Genomic DNA, 24,186 nt, shown 5'->3' on the forward strand with positions numbered 1-24,186 from the left:
CTTCTGTCTAAATCTGACCCAACGGGGAAGGTATTATCGCTCAGGATGAAACCGGCGTCAGATGAAATCATTAGTGCTCTTGGCTCACGCCTCGTGCCCCTGGGGAGGCAGCGGGATCGCGCGCACCTCGGGCCGCGGCCAGCGCACACACACACCACCCGAGAAAGGCCGAGGTGAGGCGGTACCTGCCCGGAGGCTTTGGAACAGCCCCGGAGGCAGCCCGGGGCCGGGAAGTTGCAGAAGAGATGCTCGAGATTAAAAGGATTCCGTGCCAAAGGGGGAAGCTACCGACGGCTCGTCAGCTGAAACCTGCTGAGCCAAACGAGGGCTGTGACAAAACCCAACCCACCAACACCCTCAGCCCGTCCCTCGCAGCCCCACCCGCCCCGCTCCGCCTTCCTCCGCCGTCTGCACGGCTCTTGGCACCGCCACGCCCCGCGGCCCCGGCACGCGCAGGCCTCGGGGGTGTATCCCGCGTCGAGAAACTGGTCTCGTTGAAGAGTCATCGCGAGGTTCGCAAGCGGACTTCATCGAGGCACAAGGCTTCTCCCGACCCGTGGGCGCGCCCAGTGGCGAGCGATGGCTCTAATCCGGCGTCACGCCTCCAGCAGCGCGCGAGGAGCGCGCAGGGAGGGCCGAGGGCACTCGCTCCTGGCCCGCGCCTTTTCCTGGCGTCCCAGCTCCAACTTACGCCCGAGGCGAGGTCAGCTCTGGTTCGCACAACCTGACAGATGGTGTTCACACCCCAAGGGCTCCCCTGCTCTCCGTGCCGTGCGTTAGGTGCTGCCGTGGGACAGAGAACCCCGTTTGCTTCTCAAAGCGAGCACGGGAGCACGCAGTGCCCGTCCCCTCCCCACTCTGTGCGACATTTTCATGACGCTTCTTCAGGAACGTGCAGTGAGCCCAGTTATTCAGCCCCGGATTTCAAATGTTCTTACTTTTATTCTTCTTTGTGCGCTTTTGTATGGTTCATCCTCAGGGGATACTGCACGGCCTCATACTGTGCCAAACTGTTTTTCAGCTGGTTCAGATTCTTCCAAGGTGGGTACAATGTGAAAATTCTTTATTTTCAATCCTTAGACACTGGATCTACCAAGAAATGGGCCAATTCTTTCAAGTACAAGTAGGATGGAAAAATAAACCGCAAGCTCTCGACTTTAACTAATGTCCTTTACACTACATGTGCTCATAGCAGGTGGAATATTGGGTCCCTCATCTTTTATTGAGAGTCTTTGTATAAAGGCACCATAAAAAGAGCGAACTATAATTATTAGCCATTAGAAACCGGACCAGGCATATATCAAAAAGTTCATATAAAATGACATGAAATAGCCACAGTCGGAGTAAGAAATGATTTATTTTCTTCGCCGCCCTGGACGAGCTTCGCAGCGGCCGTCTGTCAGCCCCTCTGCCTCCCGACCGCCGCCGACTTCTTGAACTCAGTAACTCAGAATTACGCAACCAAAAGTTACGTCTCTTGTTCGCATCATTTGTCCTGCGATCACCCAAACTGCAGAACCCCTTCAGGAGTAGGATCGGGACCTTCACCCCGCGCTCGTGTTTCCATTCCGCTCATGTAACTAATCCAAACATCTCCCAACACCCCAACCCCCTCTCCAGAGCAAGAGTACGAGAACAAAAATCTAAATGTCATTGTCAAAGACTACGGCAACCGAGAACTCCCTCTTGTGTGTTTGGCTTGGTGGACACTTTAACACCAGGGTTTTATCCTTTTAACGTGTATGAAAACATTGTGTCAGTTTAAATGAATCTTTACAGAACAGGCAAAATCTTGCAAACCTCAGGCAAAAACGTCCTAGAGGATGTTGTTTGAGTAAAGGCTATTGCATTTAGATGAGCAATGATATTTCTTCTCTTGATTGTGCAGAGAGTATTAAAGCAAAGGAGGAAAAAAAAAAAAAAAAAAAGAAAACCAAACAAATGCAAGACAAAAATAAAACTACAAAACCAAAAGCCCAACAAAACAGAGCGACCCACCGGAGAGAGATTCATCCGCCTCTAAAGACGGTGGGAAAGGAAAATCCCCCCCAGGACAAGGAAGGGTCAGATCAGCCCGTGGGCAGCTGGAAAAACTTCCCCCAGCACAGAGGCGAGGGCAGAGCGAGACCTGGGGCAGGGACAGGACACGATCCGTAGAGGCCATCGCGTCTAATAAAAGCTCCAGTTAAGGGTGTCAATAGAAATTAAATTCAATCCCCTTTTATGCTGATACAAATCAAATTCAGTTGCCTTTTAAATGTGCATTGTGAGTCCTGTATTGTGAAACACCTCACCATTATTTTTTTGTGAGACGTTTAATTCAATCCGCTGAGCAGTTGATCCATTTCTAACCGTTAATGTTCAGTGCGTAACCCCAGGCTTACCAAAACCCCCCAACACGTTCCAGCCAAGCACAAAACGCAACTTTTTAACTTTCTGTATGTGAACCTTGAGGTATTCGATAAACCCCGCCGAGCTCAGCGGCGCCGTACGCGCTACGTTAGGCGGCACCGTTGGGTTTATTGCGGAACCGCTGACCTGGGAGAGAGGAGAACCCCACTGCCACCGCCCAGTTAGTGCCCTTCATCGCCCACGCCAGGAAAGCACAAGCGTCCGGTTATTTACACCGAGATACGCAGCTCGCTTGTCCCTGCTGCACATCTGGCTGCAGATGTTCTGTGCTGAGCACCCACAAATGAAAACGACCCAATTACTGGCCCAATCTGTAGTTTAAGCAGCCATCCACAACAGCTCTGGAGTCCACGGAGACACCAGAATTTCGTTTTTGAGAATTTGTGGAGGATAAATTAGGCTGCAGAAGACAAAAAGGAGTCCATGGCAGCCTACCTGCAAAAGCAGAGACACGGAATGTAGAGCATTCATCTTCCCATCGCCCCCTGGAAAGTGGTTGAACAATTTGTCAGAACCTGGAAATAACTGGAGAGGACGAGCCTGTGATTATCAAGGACAAATCACAGCACAGCAGCTCATTTCTGTGGTAAGAGGAGACTTTAACCAAAAAGGAGAAGAGAACGTATTTCTTCGTTACGGTGAGAAGTTTGATGTTGTGCCTCGCCCCCTCCCCGCACCTGAACGTCCATGGATGGGAAACAGCCGCGGGTTTGGGGCGAAGGGACCTGGGGGGCTCCAAACCAGAGAGGAGCTCGGTCACCACGCGCCCGCAGACCGCAGGGGTTTGCAGCTCTGCGCAGGGGCAGCCACGTGAGCATTTCCCTGCGTGTCACCTGTGAACGGGGAACAGGCACCTTAAATCTACAACAGTAGCAAAGTCGGGGTATCGAGTATTATGGGATTGCGAAAGGGAAGGGGTTACGAAAAAATGGAGGAACGTGGAAGTGGAGAGGTGCTCTTCCAGAAACACCCCCATCGTTACCGGAATGAGCCTGGAAGCCAGAAAAGTCTGATGCATTTTCCACAGAGGTTGCAGAATTCCTCTCTCCGTTTACTTCTCGGGCTCTTTGCTCCCTCCTGCGGGCCCAGGAGCGGCCGAACGGAGCCGGACCCGGCGCGGACGCAGCTCTCGGCGCTGCGACGTCGCTCAGGCTGCGAGCGACCGTCTGCGACCCCCGGCTGGAGCCTTCCTCCACTGCGCTGCTATTGGCAAACCACATCATGGTTCTTTGTTACATCAAACACTACATCGACGCGGCAATTCCACTGGCAAACAGAGTTAAAGGTCTCCGCATGCAACAACAAATTATGCTTTTGGCAACTTTCAAATTTTATCACAAATCTTACAGCAGAGGTTTCTGTTAAATCCCACAGTCACGCTCTCTGAAGGGATCACAGCTTTTCTTTTTAAGAGGCAATATGCTAAGCCTCATGTTTATGGAAAGCTCATGGCTTGAAGCTGAGAGAAGTACAAAATCGCACACATTTATTATTTTTAATAATTCCATAATGTTTAAAGAAATGGTGTACTCTTGGAGAGCCCAATCTTTTACTTCAAGGTTGATAATAACGAAATTACAACAACCAGATGTTTAGAGAAACTGCAAAGGGAAATCTCAGCTGGGACTTGACAAGACAAACAAACCCCATGATTAAGAAGACAGACATTTTTATAGCCACAACAGCTTCCTGCAGAGAAATATCTTGATCCTGGGCCAAATCCCAGAGTCCTGGAGGCTGGAGGCCTCTAACTCTAGTTTTGTTAAGACCTCCCTTGAGTAGCTTTCTTCTGCAGGGGTAGGTTATGTGCTGAGTAATTAGCTCCTATTTTGCAGATAATATTGTCATTCTTTCAGGACTAATACTATGAGCTGTCAGTAAAAAACCGCCGCGTCTCAGCAGCTTTTTAAGGAGAGGAACCCCACTCCTTGTGTGCTGCTCCGCGGGCTCTCTCAGGAATCAAGGAGAGACCTGCATGAGCCGAGGAGCCGGACACAACGCGCTTTAGTGTCCCCCGGGTGTTTGGTGCCCTTCAGAAAGACACGTTTAGGTTTGATCTACCTCGGTATTGTTACACAAACGAGCTTGTAATTGTGATATACGCACCCAAAAGTCCAGTCTGAGCTCTCCGCACACCCTGTGCTCAGAGGGCGGTTTCTTGTCAGGAGTATCTTTATCAGTGTGACCCCAAGTGCCCACCCCCCGGAGCTGGCCAAGCCCCCAGGACCTCCTACTGCAATAGCTCATTTAAGTAAAAAAGTTTTTAAAAAAACAAAGAAGACTTAAAAGATTCCTCAGCGGCCAAACAAAATGTACTCCTTACCTCTCTGCAACATTGAAACAGCTCAGCAGATTTTTACCCTAAAAATAGAAATGTAAGAGTTTTTAATGATTTTTTGCAATCTTTTCCAAGGCGCAAGCGGCGACTGAGGCTTACGCACTCGGTAGCTCTGTGGTTTCAAACAACTGAAGTAGCTCCTGGTCACCCACTCCCACCCTTCCCGATCCACGAGGTTGTGCAGAAACAACAGGGGCCAGGGACAGAAACTTGCTACAGGTTTAGTTACAACAGAGAAATTTTGGAGAGAAGGGAGAAATTCATAGCTACACAAAAATGAAAATTCGTGCTCTACGTCACGCCTTGTAAATGTAAATGAGTTACAATGTATTTGAGAATTAAATTGAGCATGGAACCAATTGATAAGCATCCTCAGGCATCAGTGACCCATTTGTGCAAAGTATTAAGGAAAAACATTTAGTGGAGGATTCCCCAAATCCGGTCTTTTGAGGTAAAACAACACATTTGATTTCTGCTTCACCAGGCGGTTGGGAAAAGCGTTTTAGGAACAGCTAGAGACATTTAGTGCAATGTTTGTTGGAAAAAATGAAAAACAAAGCTCAAAACTTTATATGTAAGTTAAAATATAGAACATGTGGGTGTTTTAAACATTCAGATCTAAAGAATACCAGTTACCTTTACCACAAACAACATAAACTGAACCTAAGTATTCAGTGGGATAAATGAAATGGAGAGACGGTTCCGTAATCAAAAGGAAACGGGGAAATGTCCTGTACTTCAAGCAGCAAATTATATAATAAAGAAACTGAAAAAAACTGAGGGAAAACATCACTTACCTGTAGGAACGTTGGGTGTCCTGGGCAGGCAGCTCACCTCGCTGCGCAAGCGTCTGACTCGGCCAGTCTGCCACAGGGAAAAAAGTCACACACGTAATTTTGTTTTCACATTGCTAGTGGCGCTCTCAAGGCTTGTTTCATTCCTATTCCAGTGGAAATTTCTGCTCCCTCAAAACCTTTATTTATTTTTCTGGCCAGCCCCACGCTGATTTTTGAATATGCTTGAGAACTGGAAGGAGTCTGCCACGGCTTGTTCCGCTCGCAGAGCTGCCGCCCGCCCCTCCCAGGAGCGGCTCCGTTACTCTAACGCCGCACGTTGAAACTCCGCCGCTTTTTGCTGCAGGTGGTTCCAGCCTCAGACCCTGGCAAAAACCCCGCCGTGGCGAGCGCTCAAAGCACCTGCAGCAGCAAAACCCACTACGCCAACTTATTACCTTCAGAACATGGGATTTATCAACTGAGTCTTCCTACGTCAAACTTTTTACTAAACCCTACATTAGATTTGGAAACTGCCGAGGGGGTTGTTCAGCTGAGAGGCGCCGCTGGACCCCCCCGACCGTCACGCTCAGGTCGGCTCCTGCACGCTGGTCTCAGCCCAGCCCGTTCCTCCCGGGTGAACTCTCTCCCTGAGGAAAGCAGCGTCTCGGTGTCTTCACAGGCATTTGCCTTCTCCCCACTTCCAGACTTTTTAGTTTCCTGCTTCTTTCAGCCACAGGTTGTCAGTGAAACGCCCGTCGCTCAGCAGATCCCAGGTGGCCCCAAACGCTCGTGCAGTTGGTATCTACAGGATGAAACACAAAAGTCCACCCGCGTGTTGTGTTTTAAAACATACCTATGTCACCATCATTTGTATTCCTATAGGAATCTTCTTTTTGGAGCAAGAGTATCAGAGCCCTGTCTCGCCACCCTCGTGAATTTATTATGCGTTTCAGTAGCCACCCAAAACTTCCCGCTCTGCCGCACCCCCCGGACAGGGGCTTTCCTGCTGCTCCGGCTGGACACGGCAGAAAAAAACCGTAACTCCCCAACGGTGATGTGATTTAAACCAGCTCCACTCTCCCTGACATTAAGTTTGGTACCTGCAGAACAGACACTGGACAAAGACAAAAACGCCGTGGAGAATTTTTATGGCTTCTTTCTTCTTTTCACTTTGCTTTTTCCTTAGGTCTAGGAAACCTTGCGTTTACAAGGAAGGAAGAAATCGAGTTTGGGATTAGCAGATGATAATTTTTTCAGCTGTAAACACAATCATTAGTCATCAGCCAGTAATATAAAACTTCGCTGGTAAATCCTCGCTGCTATCGACATCTGAATTCCATTTACAAACTTAATTTTTCTCGTTGCTAGCAACGCCAGCACAGCCGGCTGTTTTCCCCTTCATTTAAGGAAAAAATCGCTTTTTATTCATAGCTTCTGCTTCCAGATTATCTCTTTTTGAAAAAGCAAGTGAAAATTGCTATTATTATATTAAATAATTAAATAATACTTCATCTAAGGCAGAGGCTGCGAAGCGCAATCAGGAAATACAAACGCATAAGCAGCGATAATGATGTTTGTTATTATTATCAGTGGCAAAACCACAGAAGAGAACGCGGCCCTTTGTATTGCACAGGGCTGTGATTTATAGGTGACAGATAGACAGTGAAATGAAAACACTTCCCTCCAGCGTGAGGTGAAGGAGCCTGGCGCATTGTGTAAACCAGGAAGGAGGACTGGTAACTCCTGGAGACCATCCGAAGGAAATTAATGTGCTTGTTTAATGAACCACAGGACAATAAATCACATTCTAGCAACACACGGGTGTCACAGCAAGGGGGTCCATTTGGGAAGCACACCGCTTACCAAATTCATAAGAAGGTTTTAAGAATAAGTAAAATAACACTTCAAAGTATGCTGAAGATATCAATGTTAACAGAGTTATAAAAGGTATATTTTTGTTAAATACATTAACTATCAATTAAAAACACGCATCATCTGTTTTAACCAAACTCTCTTCAGCATTCAGTTGGTACCAGACGCAGCCAGAAGCTGTGTATGTCCCATCGTTCCTCAATTATTCGCAGTAGTAAGTTCATTATTAAAGATATAAACCATTTGAAGTTATGCGAGGGAGAAACGTAGTCACTGATGATACATTGGCTTGACAGCGCAGGAAACTTAGATGGCACCGATCCAGCAACGTACTTAAGCAAATGCACGATTTTAAGCATTTATATAGTTGTGCTGATTCTATTTGGATCGTTTAAATACCTCAAGTTAGATTTAGGCTGAAGTATCCTCTCAAGCCAAGCCCTCACACCCAGGCGGGCAGCTCCCGACCTCGGTCCCAGCTCCCAGAAACCTCCCCAGAAGCTGTGGAGAAGTTTATGGCAATTTAATCTTCAGCCTCCGCCTTGAAGCCATCCCCGAGGGATGGAGCCTGGGCCAAGAGTGGACAGGACTCTTGTAGAAGGGACATAAAACGTAGAGATAAGGAACGGTTTAACCGAAAAGGCCTCTAACCATTTTTGGACCTCACAAATCTCTTTCCTCACTACGTGTGGAAACTCTTCTGCTGTTTGGGGACGCGTCCATCCAGCACGGCGGGATGTCACCGGCTGCGGGACCTGCTGCTCCCTGCGGCCGGGGGGGGGGGGGTCAGTCCCAGCGCCCCTCACCTGCCCCACGGAAACTCGCGGCTCCGAGGCGAAGGCGGCAGCGGGGCTCCCGGCAGCAGCGCCAGCCACCAGAACCACCGCGCGGTGCAGACCTCAAGACCCAATTACAGCACCAAGAACTAATTATCCTACACCTGTAGATGGTAGCAGCGAGTCCTCCCCGCACCGCCAGCCCATGGCGCCCGGCGAGCCTCGGGCGCGGTGAACGCTCCCAAAGGCGGCAAATTCCAAAGACACAGGTAGAGCCAAGGCCGCGGCTGCAGGTGGGGGGTTGCGGCCAGAGGCCACCTCCCGGCACGGAGCGCCCCGGCCCCGCGGGGCCCGGCGGGCAGCCCCGGCGCGGCGGCGGGACGGCGCTGACAGGAGGCGGGGGGCGGCCCGGCGGGGTCCCCTCAGCGCCCCGCTCAGGAGATGGCGGCGAAGCGCCGCGGGCCTTGAGGCGGCGCCAGGCCTCGGGCAGCGCCTGGGCGGGCCCGGCCCCCCCGCCCGCCGCCGCCTCCCGCCGGGAGCGGGGTCCCCGCAGCCCCCCGGGGCGGCGGCCGCGGAGGGGGCTCGGGGCTGGGGGGGGGGGGGCGGGGGGGCTCCAGGCCGCCGCGCACCGTTTGCGCTTCAGACAAACTTCGTCAGGGCAGCGGCGGCGCCGGCCCCCGGTGACGTCACCGCGCCGCGCGCCAATCCCCGCGCCGGTCCGCGGCCCAGGAGGAAATGACGTCACCGTATCCCTCCGCCGGCCAGGTCCCCTTTTTTTGTGTGTGTGTGTGTATGTGTGTGTGTGTGTGTGTGTATGTGTGTGGCTGCGGGCGCTTCGCGCGTGTATCAGCCCGCCGGGCGCTTTTCCCCCCCCCCCCCCCCCCTCCCTCCCTCCCCCCCCCCACCCCCCCTCTCCTTTTCTTCTGAGGTGGGTGGGGGGGAGACACACGCAAAGCACGGAGCCGCCCCCCGCGAGAACGTACAGAGGGAGAGCAGAAACAGAGATAATTCCTCCTCCTCCTCCTCTTCCTCCTCCTCCTCCGCATCCCGCTCGGGGGTCCCGGGGGCTGATGCCACCTGCCCTCCCCCGCCGCTCGCCTCGCCCGGAGAGCGGCGGACCCCTTTAAGAGCGAGCGGCCGCGGCTGAGGCGGCGGGAGAGCGCGGCGGCGCCGGCGAGGAAGGTGAGGTGGGGCGAGCCCGTTATGTCGGGGCTGGGGGGCGGCGGGGTGTGGGGAGCGGGGGGGGGCCCCGCCGCGCGCGGGCGGCGGTTGGTGACCGTTGGAACCGGTTCGAACCGCCCGGGTCTGGGGGAGAAGAAGGGGGGGGCGGGGGGGGGGGCGGCCGGGCCGGAGCGCGCCGTACACAAAGCGGCGGCGGGAGGAGGGAGGGAGGGCTCGGGGCTGCCGAGGCGGGGGACGGGGAGGAGCCGCGGCGGCGGCTCCCGCTGGGCGGTGGAACAGCCACCGGGCCACCGCTCGCCCGCCGGGCTCTGAGGGGAGGCGGAGGGATCCGCGCACACCCCCCTCCGCCGGGGGGGGGGGGGGACGGGACACACACACGGGCGGTGAATCGGCACCGGCAGCTCCCTCCGCTCCCCCCCCCCCCCCACTGCCGCCGCTGGGGACGCCGCACACCCCCCCACCCCCCTCGGCGCCAGCGGGGCCTCCCCTCGCCGCTGGCGGGGTCGCCATCCCCGGGGGGGGGGGGCGGGGGGGGCGGCCGCATCCCCGCCGTCTTGCCTCCCCCTCCTCCTTTTCCCATGGCTGGTGCTGGGTGGGCGGCCATGTTGGGCACGGGGATTATTTTTCTCTCTTCTTTCTTAGCCGCCACAATACACCCAGGGTGGGTTTTGCTTTAGTTCTGCGGAGAAACGGCCTTTTCGCCTCTTTTTAAGGGAAGTTAATGGTGAGGAGAGTCTCTGCCTACCTCTTGGGAGGGGGAGACCCCCCCTTGGCCTGCGTGTGCTCCACCTTCACGCAGAGGTTCCCCGCTGCCGCCTCGCCGGGGCCGGGGGGGGCCGCGCTCTCAGCCCCCTCCTCTCCTCGGCGGCCTCCGCGGGCGCGGGGCTCAGCTCGCCCCGCCGCTCGGTGTCATCCCCCGGCGCTGGAGGGTCCGTGCGCCGGGCTCCCTGCCCGCGGCCCCGCTGGAAGGGGCTTCCCACCTCACCGAGTGCGTGTGGAGGGGAAACTGCTCTTGTCATCCGTTCCCCTGAGCTCGCGGACCCTCTCCCTGCGCCTCCTCGCCTGCCCCGTCCCCTCACCCTGACGAAGTCTCGCTCGCCGCCCTTGGCCGGCGCCTTCTCCCCGGTGAGCGCCGTGCCCCGACATCCGCGCTCGCCCGCCCCGCTGCCGGCTCGGGGACTCAGTTTACACGGCTCTTCTGGAGAGGGACTGGGATCACTGAAAGACTTTGTGCAAATACCCCCCGAGGCTGATATTTGTGGCTACAGATATTAAAACCGAGGTGTTTGGCGTCATGGAGCTGTTTGCCCGGCCCTCGCTGTGCTCCTGCTCTTCCGAGTGTCTGGGGAGCCCAGGCTGCTGCGTTGGGGCGTCCTCGCTCTCCGCTCCTCAGCTGGGATGCGACATAAAGCGTGTGTGGAGATGGAGAGGCATGAATCCTGCTGCCCAACACCCTTGCGGAAAACACGCAACACATGACAACACACACAGCTTTATTTTTATTAACTTGGCAGCAGTTGCAGCTGTCACCAAGACATACCAAATGGGGCAGGAGTGAGTGATCGGAAGTGGGGGTAGAGGATAGGGGGGATCTGGTGCTTCTTTAGGAAATACTTTGCAAGGATAAACAAATTATGCCTCTTCCCTACTCTGGTTCTCCGTGTGTACTGTCTTAGAGCTTCAGGTCGCTGCAGTTGTTAATTTTTACCCTTGAACGTGAAGCCAGGCTTACTGCGTGCACGTCTTTGTTTCACCTGTATCATTATTAGCGTGCACGGGGCCGTCCTGCGGGGCTACCGGCCCCGGGAGCTCACTCGCCGCTTTCAGCTCGGCCTGGGCGCGGGGCCCTGCAGGTGTTACGTGTGGTTGTGGGTATATACGGTGACGCTGTCGGTGTGCCCCGTCCCCACGGCTGCTCAGGTGCTGTCAGAGACCCTCTGACTCTTCGTGCGAGCAGGCCCGCGTCCGCGCTGACGGGAGGGGAGGGCTCCGCTCCGGGCTGTCTCCTCACAAAAGAGCCCCTTGAGGAACCAGCTACCGACACGCTCCGGGCCTCTCGGAGCTTCGGGGTAGTCCCATGCTCACAAAATACGCCAAAAATCAGAAAGCGGTTTGTTTTCATCGCTTTGCAGTTCAAACTTTAAGGTAGATAACAATCGTTATAATTGAGTGTGTAATAATACATTTTAATTAGTAGGCTTCACACACTTCAAAGCCTTTAATAAAACATATAGAACTTTAAATGATAGCATCCATAGGAAGCGTAATATGCCTTTTGAAATAAGTTCAGTTCCCAGCAAAGTCAAGTCAACCACATCAGTCAACAAAACGTAAATTTACCTTGGCCTGGAGGATGTAACTGCTGAACTCTGGCGCTCGGCTTGCGCGGTGCCTCTCGCCTCCCCTCGCCTGTCGGAGGTGTTGCTCAGGATGAACAGCCCTGTAAACAGTAATGAAAGCATCATCCAATATGTATTTTCATCACTTAGATTATATCAGTTTTAGGCTGTGCCAGTTCGTCATTAAAAGCCACTGAAGGGCATTATCTTTCTTCCAGGGCAGGGATTGCAGCATGTCTTGACAGCAGAAACCTTTATCGTAGGATTCATTTGCATTTAATGGAACCTCGCCGGGTTTCTAGGTTCTAGCAAAGTTAAGATACGTTCCTTGCCGTTAAGCACACATTATCGAAAGTAAGTGAGAAAATAAGTAACAAGGCAGCAATTCTGTTGAGGCCGCATGTTCACCAGGGGAAGACATAATGGAGAGAAGTGGCGGCCATTCAGAAGGAGAACTTGGAGCAGAGGAGTTGATTTATGAATTAATTTCTGTCCTAAGACGTGCGTTGAGTCATCTCGTCAAGCTTATTTGTAGGTCTCTTGAAGCCAGACCCTCATTTTTGTGCTTTAGATTTTCCTTCCTGGACTGTCAGGAGGTGGTTTTGTAGCAGGTGGTGAAGAAAATTTAGGGGTCAGTTAATTCTTAATATGTATTTTTGGAAAGGATCGGGGTGCTGGTAGCGTTATAACCGTACTGCAGTTAAATCTGCAATAGTAGCAAATACGGGCTGGCATAAAAACTGGCAAACTTTTGGCAAGAAGGATTGAAGAAAATTTACACGGCTGGTGCTAAAAACGTCATCTGGGGCGTAGTTGGTCTCTGCCTCGGGCGCGGGGTGGAGCGGCCGCGTCCCCTCGTTTCGGTGCGGTCGGTAGGGCACGGTTTGCCCTGGGGGTGTCTCGTGGTTGCCCGTGAGCCTGATGGCCGGCCCGCAGGGTCTCTCTGGGAGCTGGGGCAGGGATTCCCCGAGCAGAGGCTTCGCGGGGACTCGCTCTTTGTGCCGGCTCTGTCCCGAACCGCCAGGGGTGGCGGCCCCGAAGGAGGTGGAAGCTCTGCGCCAGAACTTGCGGGAGTCACCTTTGCGCTAAAATTTGTTGGTCGGAGCCTTTTGGAAGACGCAAGGCCCGTCTTTAACGTTCGCAAACGATTTCCTCAGCTTTCGTTCAGTCCTTCATCGCTGGTAGTCAACTGTGACCGTGGGTTCCCCAGGGGAGTCGGCTGGGACTTTAAAAAAAGCTCTAAAATACCAGCGGGCTGATGCCGTGCGCTGATCCTTGGATTGATCCTCAGCGCGTATTCGCTGGGGTTTTTACGTTGTGCGTTCACGTGGCGATGTGTACTCTCTTTTGAACGTGTGAATAAAGCCTTAAATGAGGATTCGCGAAGGCTGGCTGTTATCCCTTAGCGTTAGGATATCTGTTATTGTTAATGACTTCACTTGCCACCTGTTTTGGAATGGTCGGAGCGCAAATGCGTTTGCGTCTGGAGTTCCCTCCTGTGCAGAGAGGGGCAGGACCGAGCAGCTCGAGTCTAGGCCAGGAGTGAGAGGTGGGAGTGGAGGTTCCTGGGTCCTTCGCTGCTCTCTGACAACCTCCCACGTCTGACCCCAGCGCGGCTGTTTTCCCGTCAGTAAAGCGTGTGATCCTTGTAGCGCTGTAGGTGACGCGGTGTCGGAGGGAGGACGCTGTGAAGTTGTGTGTAACGGTCTGTGTCCCTCGGGGATAATGGGCTCTCTCCCTCCTCTTTGTTCCGTCTTCAGACAAAATTCAGCTTTTTGCTTTGCCGAGTCACCTGTGCCCCGCAGTACGGATTTATCCCTGACCCGCCAGCGTGCCCTTAAGGCTGATTGTGTTGCAGATGATTTCACCCAGTAGGCAGAAATTGGGCCACCAGCGGTGCCCTGACAAGTGCTGATTTATTTATACTTTTTTTTTAATTAAAAGCCTTAGAAAGGGAAGCTTATATAGCAAGAGTAGTGCATCCCGTCATGTGAATTCTGAAGAACACTGTGAACGAGTCATTAATTTGAAGTCCTTTTTAAAAAGGAGTGTGTGTGTATATACAGCATATGTATGTCATAACTTGTTTGCTTTGTGTCAAATAATATCAAGCTGTGAATGAAACTGTAAATATATAACCACACATCTTTTAGAGATCACTTCAATGAGACACAGCTGCCTTTTCCCGCAGCTGTCATGTAAAACCTGCTATCCACAGGTGCTTTAGATAACAGAAAACACTCGGGACCCGCTTCTCTCCGCTTGCATCACTAACTCGGAGAAATTACTGAGTTACAACTTGCTTTGTGGTAGCTGAGTCCTTTGTTTGCCGCCTCATTTAGGTGGAGAAACCGGGCTAAGTGTTTATTCTTCTGGCTGAGATGTTCTTGGAGATTGGAGGTGCCGGCGATCTTTTAAAGCGGAGCGCAACGTTCTGTCCTTTCTGCCTGTCCAGTCTCTTGAGACAGTAATGTCAGTCTGGAGGGATCGTATCTGATACCTATGTGAAAGCGGTTCGTTGATAAATAAATGCAATTGGATCTTCTAATTTCAACTGAAATTGGGAATTTAAGGGATTTTTTTTTTTTTTGCAGTGAGGCAGGGGAGGAAAGAAAAGGATTTATCCTTTTCTCACGACAGGGTAATCTGTGGTTATATGCAAATACAAGATCTCTATTGCTGGATTTCCCCCGGTAATGGTGATCCCATTGATCAGAGAGTGTAATCAGGTGGTGCCTTTTAATACAAGAGTTTAATGGCTGTTGGCTTTTTTCCCCTGTACGGCAACAATGAGTGTGAACCACGTCAGCTGACGAGAAATAAAGGGTCTATATCTGGCGGCTGTGCCGGTTCCTGGTGTAAGGCTGATCCACGCTGGCCCTTCCCCTGAAGGTCTGCTCCCGTTTCCCAGCTAAAGGGGAGAGAAAACACCTTTCAGCCCGAAAGGCTTTATTTCTCACAGTGTGTCTAGAACACTTTGTAATTTATTTTTTTTTTTTGTAAATTTTTTTGGCATCCATGTTTTCAGCCCAGCATCTGCCAACTGTGTGCTGAAAAGCTAAATGCAGAGTATTTATCATTGGGATTAATCATTTTATTGAGCAAAGGCTTCTTACATACAAAAATATTCAAGATCAAAGCTTTGAAAAACAAAGCTGTTACATTATAGAAGAGAGGAGACATTTTCTTAGTTCAGTTGATACGAACAGATGAAATACTGCGCGCATAATGTGAGTTAGTGTCAAAAGAAGCTTGTAACTACAGTCTCTTTAGCATTTTGTCTTTGCATCTTTTGAATAATTATGAGGTGTTGAATAATATATTTTTTACAACGCGCGCAAAGACTTCCCCTGTAGTTCCAACCTTCCTGGGCAGACGTATGTGCGTGCTTTAATTAATAGAGCAGGTTATTTATCCCGCCTATTTATAGACTGCCCATCGCTGGAGCACTGGGGCGCTGCTCCTCGTCTGGCGGGGAGTAACACGATTCCAGACAAATAGTTACTGTTGGGAGCGTCACCCGCTCCGCCAGCCAAGGGGAGCTTTGTCCTAGAAGCTTCACAGAGGATTTTTTCTAGATGTTTCTCTGGAGGATGAATATTGAAAATCATACCCACGTCGTTATTGATCACTTGTAGTGGCTATCCATTCGAGATCTTGGCGTGCATCTTGTATGACTTTGCTCGGTTTTGCTAAGATCTTGTAATTATTAAAAAGTTTACGTTAACGGGCAGCGAATACAATATTTAAGGCTCTTTGATTCTTGCTTTCCCCTGCTAGGCTGATCTCTAGCAGAAACCTGTCCTTCAGAGCTTCATTTCTCGCAATCTATTTTCTTCCCGTTTGTCATTCCAAAAGGATTTTTGTCACGTTGGGTGGGGTTTTTTTGTCTTTTTTTTTTTTTTAACAGAGCAGGAGGAAGTCTGACTTTATGTTCAGCGATGTGAGCAAGGGCTGGGCATCTTGAGTTTTATTTCTGACTAAACCACTCACTGCTAGTAGAATCTCTGGCAAGTCATTTCATTTCACTGAACTCTGTTTCCCACATTTGAGATAAGGTTAATAAAATTTTTTACACACTGCAGGTTTTATGTAAATGAAGAAGCTAGTAACGTCTTTGAAGCATGCAGGTAATGGGTGCTGTGGAGAATGTGAGCTTTTTCATGCTTAATGTAATACACTTGGCTAATTGTATATTAGGATTATTACAATACTCTGTGATTTCTTTTTTTTAAATATACTAATGTAATTTTATTTGACAAGTAAGGGACTTGATTTATTTTTTTAATCAGTTGGCTGTTCTTTCTCAATGACTACAAGAAATCTTATGAAAACTAGTTTTAGGCATAGGTTTCTGTGAGAAGTTCAAGGGACACATTTAAACAACTGCTGCTTTACACAGTATTTACGAGCAGGAGTTTGGATGTGTTACGCTGGGGTAATTTGGTTTATGTGCTATATTTATTAGTAACGTGTATTCAGCAAGATGGAAAGAGTTAACTGTTACAGGAGCATTTAATTGCTTCCTATAAGGCAAAAGCCTCAGTGTTGACAACTAAAATGTAGTTGCTGTCTCACAGTAGTGCAGAAGTACCTGGTAATACATGTTTAGTTCATGAATTACACAATACTGTAGAAAAATGGAGCCTCAGATGTCCCCAGCAAGACGTTCAGTCGGCCTCGCCTCCCTTGGAGCTACGTACCTTCTCTTACGGACCCGGCTGTTCCCAGGGGCACCCAGACCCGGGAGTTCCGCGAGTTCCTGGGCAGCCTGTGGCGGTGCTTCATCTTTATTCCTAGAAGCTCTCTTGGTGTCGAAGTTGGAATGTTCCATTCTTCAGTTTGAGCCCTTCATTTCTTGTTTCCATCACAGATGTGGAGAACAGACCGCTTCTTTCCACTTCCCAGTAGCCTTTTACCTACCTGAAGGTCACTGTGCTTCAGCAACCCCCTCTGTGGATTGAACAGCTTGGGGTCATTCCGTCACTTCTTGAAGATGCCGCTCTCCAGCTCTCTTCTGGACCCTCGAGTCAGTCTAAGCCTCGCGCTCCCGGCGGTGTTGGGGCCTCGCCGGCTTCTGTGAGGAGCCACTGGCTGTCCCTTTGCTTGTCGATAACCCGCTCGTGCGCCCGCTGGCCGCCTTGGCAAGCCTGGGCTCTTACTGGGCTTTTCTCGGCTCAGACGCTGGCTGGGAAGGTGTGATCAGAGCGGGGAGAGAACGGCTCTGGGGGTGTGTCGGCATCTCGGGGCAGAATAGCACAGCGGGGCGCTTGGGGACGGCTGGGAGAGGCAAGGTCAGCTAGAGTTCCTCAAAGAGTGCTTTTTAGGTTAAAAGTTGACTGAGAAGGGCCTGAAACAGTGAGAAAAGAAATTCTCTTTTGCTCTCCCTGTGTTCAGAGACACAGGATTCTTTATACTTCCCTTGTGAAGTCACAGTACTAGATAACACTTCTCTACCAACAGGTTTTCCTGGTGGCTGAAGAAGCCCACGAGCAGTTTGAGCAACCTGTTTAGGTCCCCCTAAAAGAGGCAGTCTTGGCAGGAGTAAGTTACTTGTGCATGGGGTTGGACTTTGGGGGCTTTTTATCTTCTTCTAAAGGCCTTCAGAAAGGGCAAATCCCCTTTCATAGAGATCAAAAGTGAAATTACGCAGAAATGTTCTCATTGTGTGATTTCAGATTCTGCACTGTGAGTGCACAGAACTGCGAGGCACGGGGATCGCTGATCAGAGACGGGTTTCACGTTGGCAGTAGGTGAGGAGAGGCATAAACCAGGTCAGGTGCAGGTGCTGCTGCTCCGTGTCCTCGTAGAAGCGGTGGCAGGACCAGTGGTTCAGAGTTGTGTGGTTGTGTGCAGAGTCAGACAAATGACTTTTACTCTTTTATCGTTACGAATGTTGAGGAAGTGGGGAACAAAAGATCAGCTCCTGGACGGGAGTGGAGCGATGGGCCTCCTTTAAATCTCATTCTTCGTGTTATTCTTAAAATGAGTATTACTGTGCTTCAAAAGCATAATTGGGAAGTGAAAATTACTTGTATTAGTATAACCAAGCATAAAACTAAAATGAGTGTTTCTTAGTAAAACACCCTCATGCAACGACAGCATTGCAGTATGAGCTCTGCGAATCCTTTTCAGACAAGCACAGCACAGCAAGCTGAGAGTCTGGGAGGCTGTCTTTGTATCTAGGGGAAAACAGCTTCAAAAAAAGTGCTGGCAATTTGAATTTGACAAACATTAACAAGTTTTTAGGATTCTTCTTTTTTTTTGAGGCTTACCTGCTTAAGACAGTTGCTTTAGATCAGCGTTTGTTGAAATGTTGTTTTGGCTTCGTGCTGTATTGCAGGAAATTCCTGACATTCATGCTTTTGCATTTTAGAGCTAGTGTGGCACAACACAAATAAAAATTAAAGATTGCATTTGCACAAGGTGCTTGCAGCCCCGCCTGGAAAGCCCGGCTTCAGGCTGATCTACCAACGAGTTTATAGCAGGTTCAGCGTTTGTTTGGCCAGAATTAGGGCTGTGTCAGGAGAAGAAGAGTAACATAGTTTAACGGTACAAGACTTAAAATCTAATTGCTCTGGGTTACTTAATCCAGCCTCTGTTTTAAAGCTACGTCTCCTCTAGTCTTCCCACAGCGAGCTAATAAACCTTACTCTGTGTTTCAGCCTCCGGGTCAGCCCCGATTTCTGTGGCTATTGAAAACACAGATTGTCTGCACATGGCTCGGATTATTTCCTTGCTCGTCCCCTATTATAAGCTGTTTATTTTGGCCAGTTTGTCTCAGAACATTTCTCATCAGATTTCTAGGGCTGTCAGATGGTAGTAGAGGTGACAAAACGCAATAATAACAGTCTTTTTTGCCACCAAAGTGTAATCAAGAAAGCAAAGTCCCTTCTAGGCCTCTCGATTCCCATTCACCTGCAGCACAGAGCTGCCACTTGTGCTCGCCAGCCTTTCTAGGGTTGGTAGCAGAGGGGAAGAGTTGATCCTCTTTCACTAAAACCCAGGTGGGAAGTTGGAAAATTCAGGTTTTGTGGTGTCTTATTTCCGTAATAATCCCTATTTCCTTTAAAAATGCAACTGAGCTTCTAGAACGAGTCACACTGGTTTAAGACTCCTAAATATATTCTTCAGGAGAATTAAAGTTTTGCATAAGCATCGTCCATAAGTGAAGTTTGGAAACACCCAGATCCTGAAGCGATGCAAATCTCGGTGGGGGAGAAAGCCCCTCCCAGCAGCTCGTGCGTTGTCAGCGTGATTGGAAACGTGTGGCAGTGGCGAAAATCAGCTGTTGGAGACCTTTGGTGGTAGCTCTACCCCCCCCCGAGGAGGGGCGTCCTCTAGGGCGCTTGAGACTTGCTGGTTGTGAACCGGCTTGGTCTTAATTCTGTCCTGATGGTCTGAATGTTTAATTGAACTCTAAACACATACAGATTCATACATCATCGAGGTTGCAGTCCCGGGAGAAAATACTTGACTTTCACTGTAGGCAGATCCATAAAAACTTGTGTTCTGTGTGCAGTGGTGCTCAGAAAAGCAAACAAAGTGGGGAGATATGTAAATAGTGGAGCAGCAAGTAACGCTCAACTATAATGTTACACCGTCCTTCTGCTCGCAGCAGTACAGCCCCTGCTTATGCAACTGCCTTTGTTTCTGCTTCCCTGGCTCACAAAGATGTAGCCAAAATAGACGTTTTAGAGATTGGTGGCAAGAGCGAGAGAGACTTATTCATGAGAGGAGACAAAACAGGCTGGAATTGTCTGTTGTGTCTTTTCTGTAAATAAACCCGGTAACGGTTCTGCCCGTGGGGAAGAGGTAAGTTGGGTGCTTTACCCCGGAGATCACGAGAACGTTCGTTGGAGTCGAAGGGCAGTAGCTCTGGATCTAATTGCAGAAAAGCCCTTTACTCTTTTTTCTCTTTGAACTAGTTCATCATTGTCTGTCATATTCCCAGCTCCGAGGAGGAGCGGCGGGAGCCGGGGCCGTGGGCGCGTGCAGGGGTTTGGGTCCACGCGGGTTTGATCGGAGGGGTCGGCTGAGGTCACCCCAAGACTGTTCGCACATTCGTGCACGCGTTTTTTACTCATTTAAGCCTGGATATTCAATCTCTGTCATGTGTGTTGGCAGTGATCCTAGAATATTCAAAACCACGAACAGAACAAAACCCATGATTCTTCTTTCTTTCAGTCACAGTTATTCATTTATTTAAAGGTACTGAAGTTTGGGGCGGTGACTTCTGATTTCAGAGCTGTTAGGTTGACTTCCTCATGCAGGAGAGGCAAAGCCACTGCAGTTTTAAGTCAAAACCAAGGGTTTTCAGCACCAACGTCACAGATCAATCTGAAAAGGAAACACAACCTATTAAAGTAGGATGTGGAGTCCACTCCATTACTGGAGAAATAATCCAGGAACCTGAAAATATGCAATTCAGGTTTTTTCTTTAGAATACTGGGAAATAGAAACGTTGTTCGTATTTCTGGCGTTAGAATTTTTCTTGCAGTGAATGACTTTCACTGCCTGACAAAACACAGTTTTCCAATAAAGGTTTCTCTTCTTTTCCCTTTGCAGGATGGCGGACACGGACCTTTTTATGGAATGTGAGGAGGAGGAGCTGGAACCATGGCAGAAAATCAGTGATGTGATTGAAGATTCTGTTGTTGAGGATTATAATTCAGTTGATAAAACTGCTACGGGTAATTAACTATTTTAGTCTAGAATTATTCCCGTTACCGGTGTTAAAATTTAAAGGGAAATGGCAGCGACTGGGTACATCCTATCCCGTAAGTAATCTCACTTGATAGCTAAAAAACCTGGTAATGAGTAACGTAACAAATAGCAGTTTCTGAGGCTGTGAACAGCTTCTGAGCGCTGGTGGAGCTGACGCGCGGGCGGTGCTGCGCGAGGCCAGGCCTCCTGGGAAGGAGGAGTTTGGGGGCAGGAAATGGCTTTTTTCTCTGTGCAAGAGAAATAAGATTTTTGCAGGTGTTGGAAAGGGTGACCCCTTTAAAAAATGGGAAGGGAACTTCGGCGAAGTTATTCGTGTTCTGCAGCCAAAGTAGTAGTTGTTTAAAAGTAGAGAATCGATAATTTACGTGGAAGATGATGCTTTTTCTTTTACGAAGTGCTTTAGTGAGCCTCGGCATTCGGTGGTGACCAACTTCGGATCCTTCTAGCAGTTTTGAAGTGAGTGAGAAAGTCAGGCATTCGATTCGTGAATTGTATTTCCTGTGACAACTTACGTAGCCCAGCCAGTGGGATTAACGCTAGTTTATTATTATTTATTTAACCCATGATTTGATAGAATTGGTTTCAGTTGGGGGCGGGGGGGGGGTGGTGCCTGTTTTCTGCAAATGGAGATTCATAGCTTTGATGTTCAGAGTTTGCATTTAATGTGCAGGTCAGAGTCTGAAGTTATCCAGTTTGTCTCAAATTGAGAAATTTGGATTCATAAAAAGCAATAATTGCCAGATGGGATCTGTTTTTCAGATGCTGTATAACGGTTCGGTTTGCAGTGGAACCCTAAGTGACCATGAAGGATGGTGCTTGCTGCCTGTTGGTTTCTGTTGGTACCAACACAGTGAGTTGGGCCGTTGTACACAGACCTGCCTTACACAAATCAAACCTCGATGATGAGCACTTCCCAGTTCGGGACTAAATGAAACGTGGCTGTAAAAGAAAAACTTATTCACTGGTTCTTGCCACATACTTGAGTCTGGTGCGTGGAACAAAGAATTGTTGCCCCAGTTATGTGTGTGGGTGAAGTAGACTGGCATGTTTAGTCAGTCAGGCTTCTGTTTAGGCCTTTCAGCTGCTTTCTCGTGGTCAAGATCAAGCACAGCATCAGCTTAATATCTGGAACAGAGATGGGTCTGTGCCTGGTCCTAGGCCAGGGCTAAGGGTGATGCGGCGCGTCTGGCGTTTCTGGCCGCTGCGATCCTAAACGGGGGCCCTGGCGTGAGGTGCGGCGGGAGCGCTGCCGCTGTCAGCGCTGCTGCGTCCTCGGCAGGAGCCGGTCCACACAGCTCGTGCTTAACACGGCGTCTCGGGGGGGTTCAGCCCTGGAGGGGAGCAGAAAGAGGCTGCGCTGCGCAGGGAAGGGTGCGCTTCGACTGCTGGCGCCCGCTGCCTTCCAGGGGAGGTGTGGAAGGAGCACGCAGAGATGTCAAGGGAGGGTGTTTGGAAGGACGAAGTGATTCAGTCATAGACGGGTTGGAATGGACAGAAAACTAACGCTGGTCTTGAGTAAGTTGCATTTCTCTTGCCTGTGCCGTTTGATAGAAAATACGGAGCTGAAGGAGCGGGAAGCTTGACGCTGGAGATCTTCCCTAGTGTGACGCTGTGGCGGTGCAGCCACGCAGCGTGGCCGTGTGCTGGCTCTACAGACAAAGAGCACTCCCTCTCCTTCTGCGAAACGCAATCCTGCCGTTCCTTCCCAGCGGTTCCAGGAGTCTGCAGCCCGTTTCTGCCCCTCTGCCAGCTGCTCCCTGTGCCCCCACAGGTGCTGATTCCTCCGCAGCCGCGTTGGGCAGTAGCAGTGGGGCTCGGAGTAGTGACAGTGCTAAGACGACACTAGTGACAATATTTGTGAGCAGCGTGGTGAGCAGAAATGCCCTCGGCATTTGGAGCGGGGTGGGGTGCAGAGGGGACCTGTGGGGCTCGCTCGCTGTCCCGCTGCCACGAGCACGCACGATCCCGCGGGCTGAGCAGGGAGGTGCCAGGGCAGCGTTCGGGGAGGGTCGTGCTAAACCTCGCAGGGACTGCGCGGGGCAGCAGCTGGTTTTCCTCCACTCGAGAGCGAATCCGGTTTCCTTACACACTGGTGGAAGTTACCACTGGTAGTATTACCCTCAAGGTAAGGTGTAAAAGGAAGGGCCTGGCTACTCAGGGCCCCCCTGGTGCACCACAATGCATTTGGCAAGAGTAGATGCGTTGAACTGGTGTGTTGGCCAAATGCCAAGGTGAATAATTCTGGGAATTTTTTTGCTATTAAGGGGTTGTTGTGCTTTGTTTCAGAGCTAGCTTGAACAATCTCTCTGCATAACTTACTGTACTGAAATATAAAGTGGGTTTAGGATTCTTTGGGATTAAGGAGCTGTAAAAATATGTAAAACTCATCTAGAAGTCATTGCATTATTTTTAGTAAAACGTAATCAGACACACGCATAATGAGGAAGGTTCTATACGTTGCCTGAAACAGATATCTTGGTTGGGAGTGTCTTAAGAGAATCTTGAACTCCTAATGTATTAGATATCACTACAGAATACACTTGTGATTAATATTTCATAGCTTTACTAATAAAAGCAATTTGAGACAGATGTTCTAAATCAATTACAAGAAATTAATAAAGGCTTGGTGATATCACTATGCTATAATTAGATTAACGGTAAAAAAGGAGCGTGGCTGCTAAGAAAAGATCTGCTAACAGCAATATATTTATCAGTAAAATATTTGTATACTCTTCTGACAAGTTCGAATGTGCCCCCGGAGGATCTGCTGTCCAAACGGTTCCCAGATCCCATGAAAACGGGTGGATTTGTGCAGGAATCTAGTTTGGAGAGGCCTCTGTCACATCCTGGATTTGAGAGGATTGTGCAGGATCACACAACAGTCTGAGAAACTTTCTTCTTTGTTCTGTTGTTATTTATTTGTTTGTCTCAAAAACAAGAGCCATGGTGTGCTCTGGAGACTAATCCAGAGCTCCCGCATACGACAAAAATGTAGTGAAGAGGGTTGGAAAAGAAGACGAATGGTGCTGGGTTTGTGTTCCCCTCTCAGCCCCTCGCTGCGTTCTCTGGGCTGCGGGAGCGTTGGAGGTTTCGGAGGATTCCTGCGCGCTGCTGCTGGCGGCCGGGGGTGTTTTGGTAGGGGGTGTGGTACAGAGGGACACGGAACGCGCTGCCTCATGGCGTCGGAGAGGCCTTGCCCTGAAGGGCAGGTGTTACCTTTCTAGACGTTATTCACTCTGGTCCGTACTGGAGGAATGAAATCCCAGGTGTAGCTGCCTGTGATCATCGTCTCTTACACGCTTATTCTTTCATCTCGGTTTGCAAACAGAACTAGTGGTGGTCATTGGGGCGGTAACACCTTCAGATCTTACTGCATAGGTTAAAAATTGAGCTCGGGGAGGGACGTTACTCAGCGTGACTCCAGCTATCGCTTTCCGTAGTCCTTTTTGCTTTCTGCAGCTCTGTAGCGGTGCCGCCTCCTTGGAAACGAGCGCTGGGGTGGTGGGTGCAGTTTGCTGGCCCGGCCCCGCCCTGCCCCGCCCTGCCCCGCCCTGCCCAACGGGCCCTTGGTGTCTCGCTCCTCGCTGGGTTTACCCCCCTCTCGTGCTGCGGTGTCGTGTGCTGGGATCTTTCTGCCCCACGGCGTGAATCCGCCTGTGAAGGAGGGTTTGTAGAATTTCTGAAGTAACGTTTGATCAGAGAACTGCTGACAAAATCCGCAGGTCTCAGAGGTGCGTTGGTCTGCTTTGGAAGAGAGGACGGGG

General features: G+C 50.4%; 1 protein-coding gene and 1 long non-coding RNA gene across 10 annotated transcripts in view; one reads left to right on the forward strand and one right to left on the reverse strand.

Moving 5' to 3' along the window:
- Positions 1 to 1,338: 1,338 nt before the first annotated feature.
- LOC141936377 (uncharacterized) lies at positions 1,339 to 8,642 on the reverse strand. The gene is made up of 2 exons (XR_012626729.1): positions 3,395 to 8,642; positions 1,339 to 3,245 (listed from the first exon to the last, which is right to left on the reverse strand). It is a non-coding gene; the product is annotated as an uncharacterized LOC141936377 (long non-coding RNA).
- A 259-nt stretch (positions 8,643 to 8,901) lies between these two features.
- POGZ (pogo transposable element derived with ZNF domain) overlaps positions 8,902 to 24,186 on the forward strand; it is a 35,942-nt gene continuing 20,657 nt past the window's right edge. For 3 of the 9 annotated variants that reach the window (XM_074853347.1, XM_074853346.1, XM_074853350.1), the window contains exons 1-2: positions 8,905 to 9,356; positions 20,264 to 20,388. In XM_074853347.1, the coding sequence (XP_074709448.1) occupies positions 20,265 to 20,388 (124 nt within the window). In that variant the 5' untranslated portion in view covers positions 8,905 to 9,356; position 20,264. Of the gene's footprint in view, positions 9,357 to 20,263; positions 20,389 to 24,186 lie in introns of all 9 variants that reach the window. The other 6 variants (XM_074853351.1, XM_074853352.1, XM_074853345.1 and 3 more) reach the window with 5 other exon arrangements.

The sequence above is a fragment of the Strix uralensis genome, chromosome 32, assembly GCF_047716275.1.
Source record: "Strix uralensis isolate ZFMK-TIS-50842 chromosome 32, bStrUra1, whole genome shotgun sequence".
NCBI lineage: Eukaryota > Metazoa > Chordata > Aves > Strigiformes > Strigidae > Strix > Strix uralensis.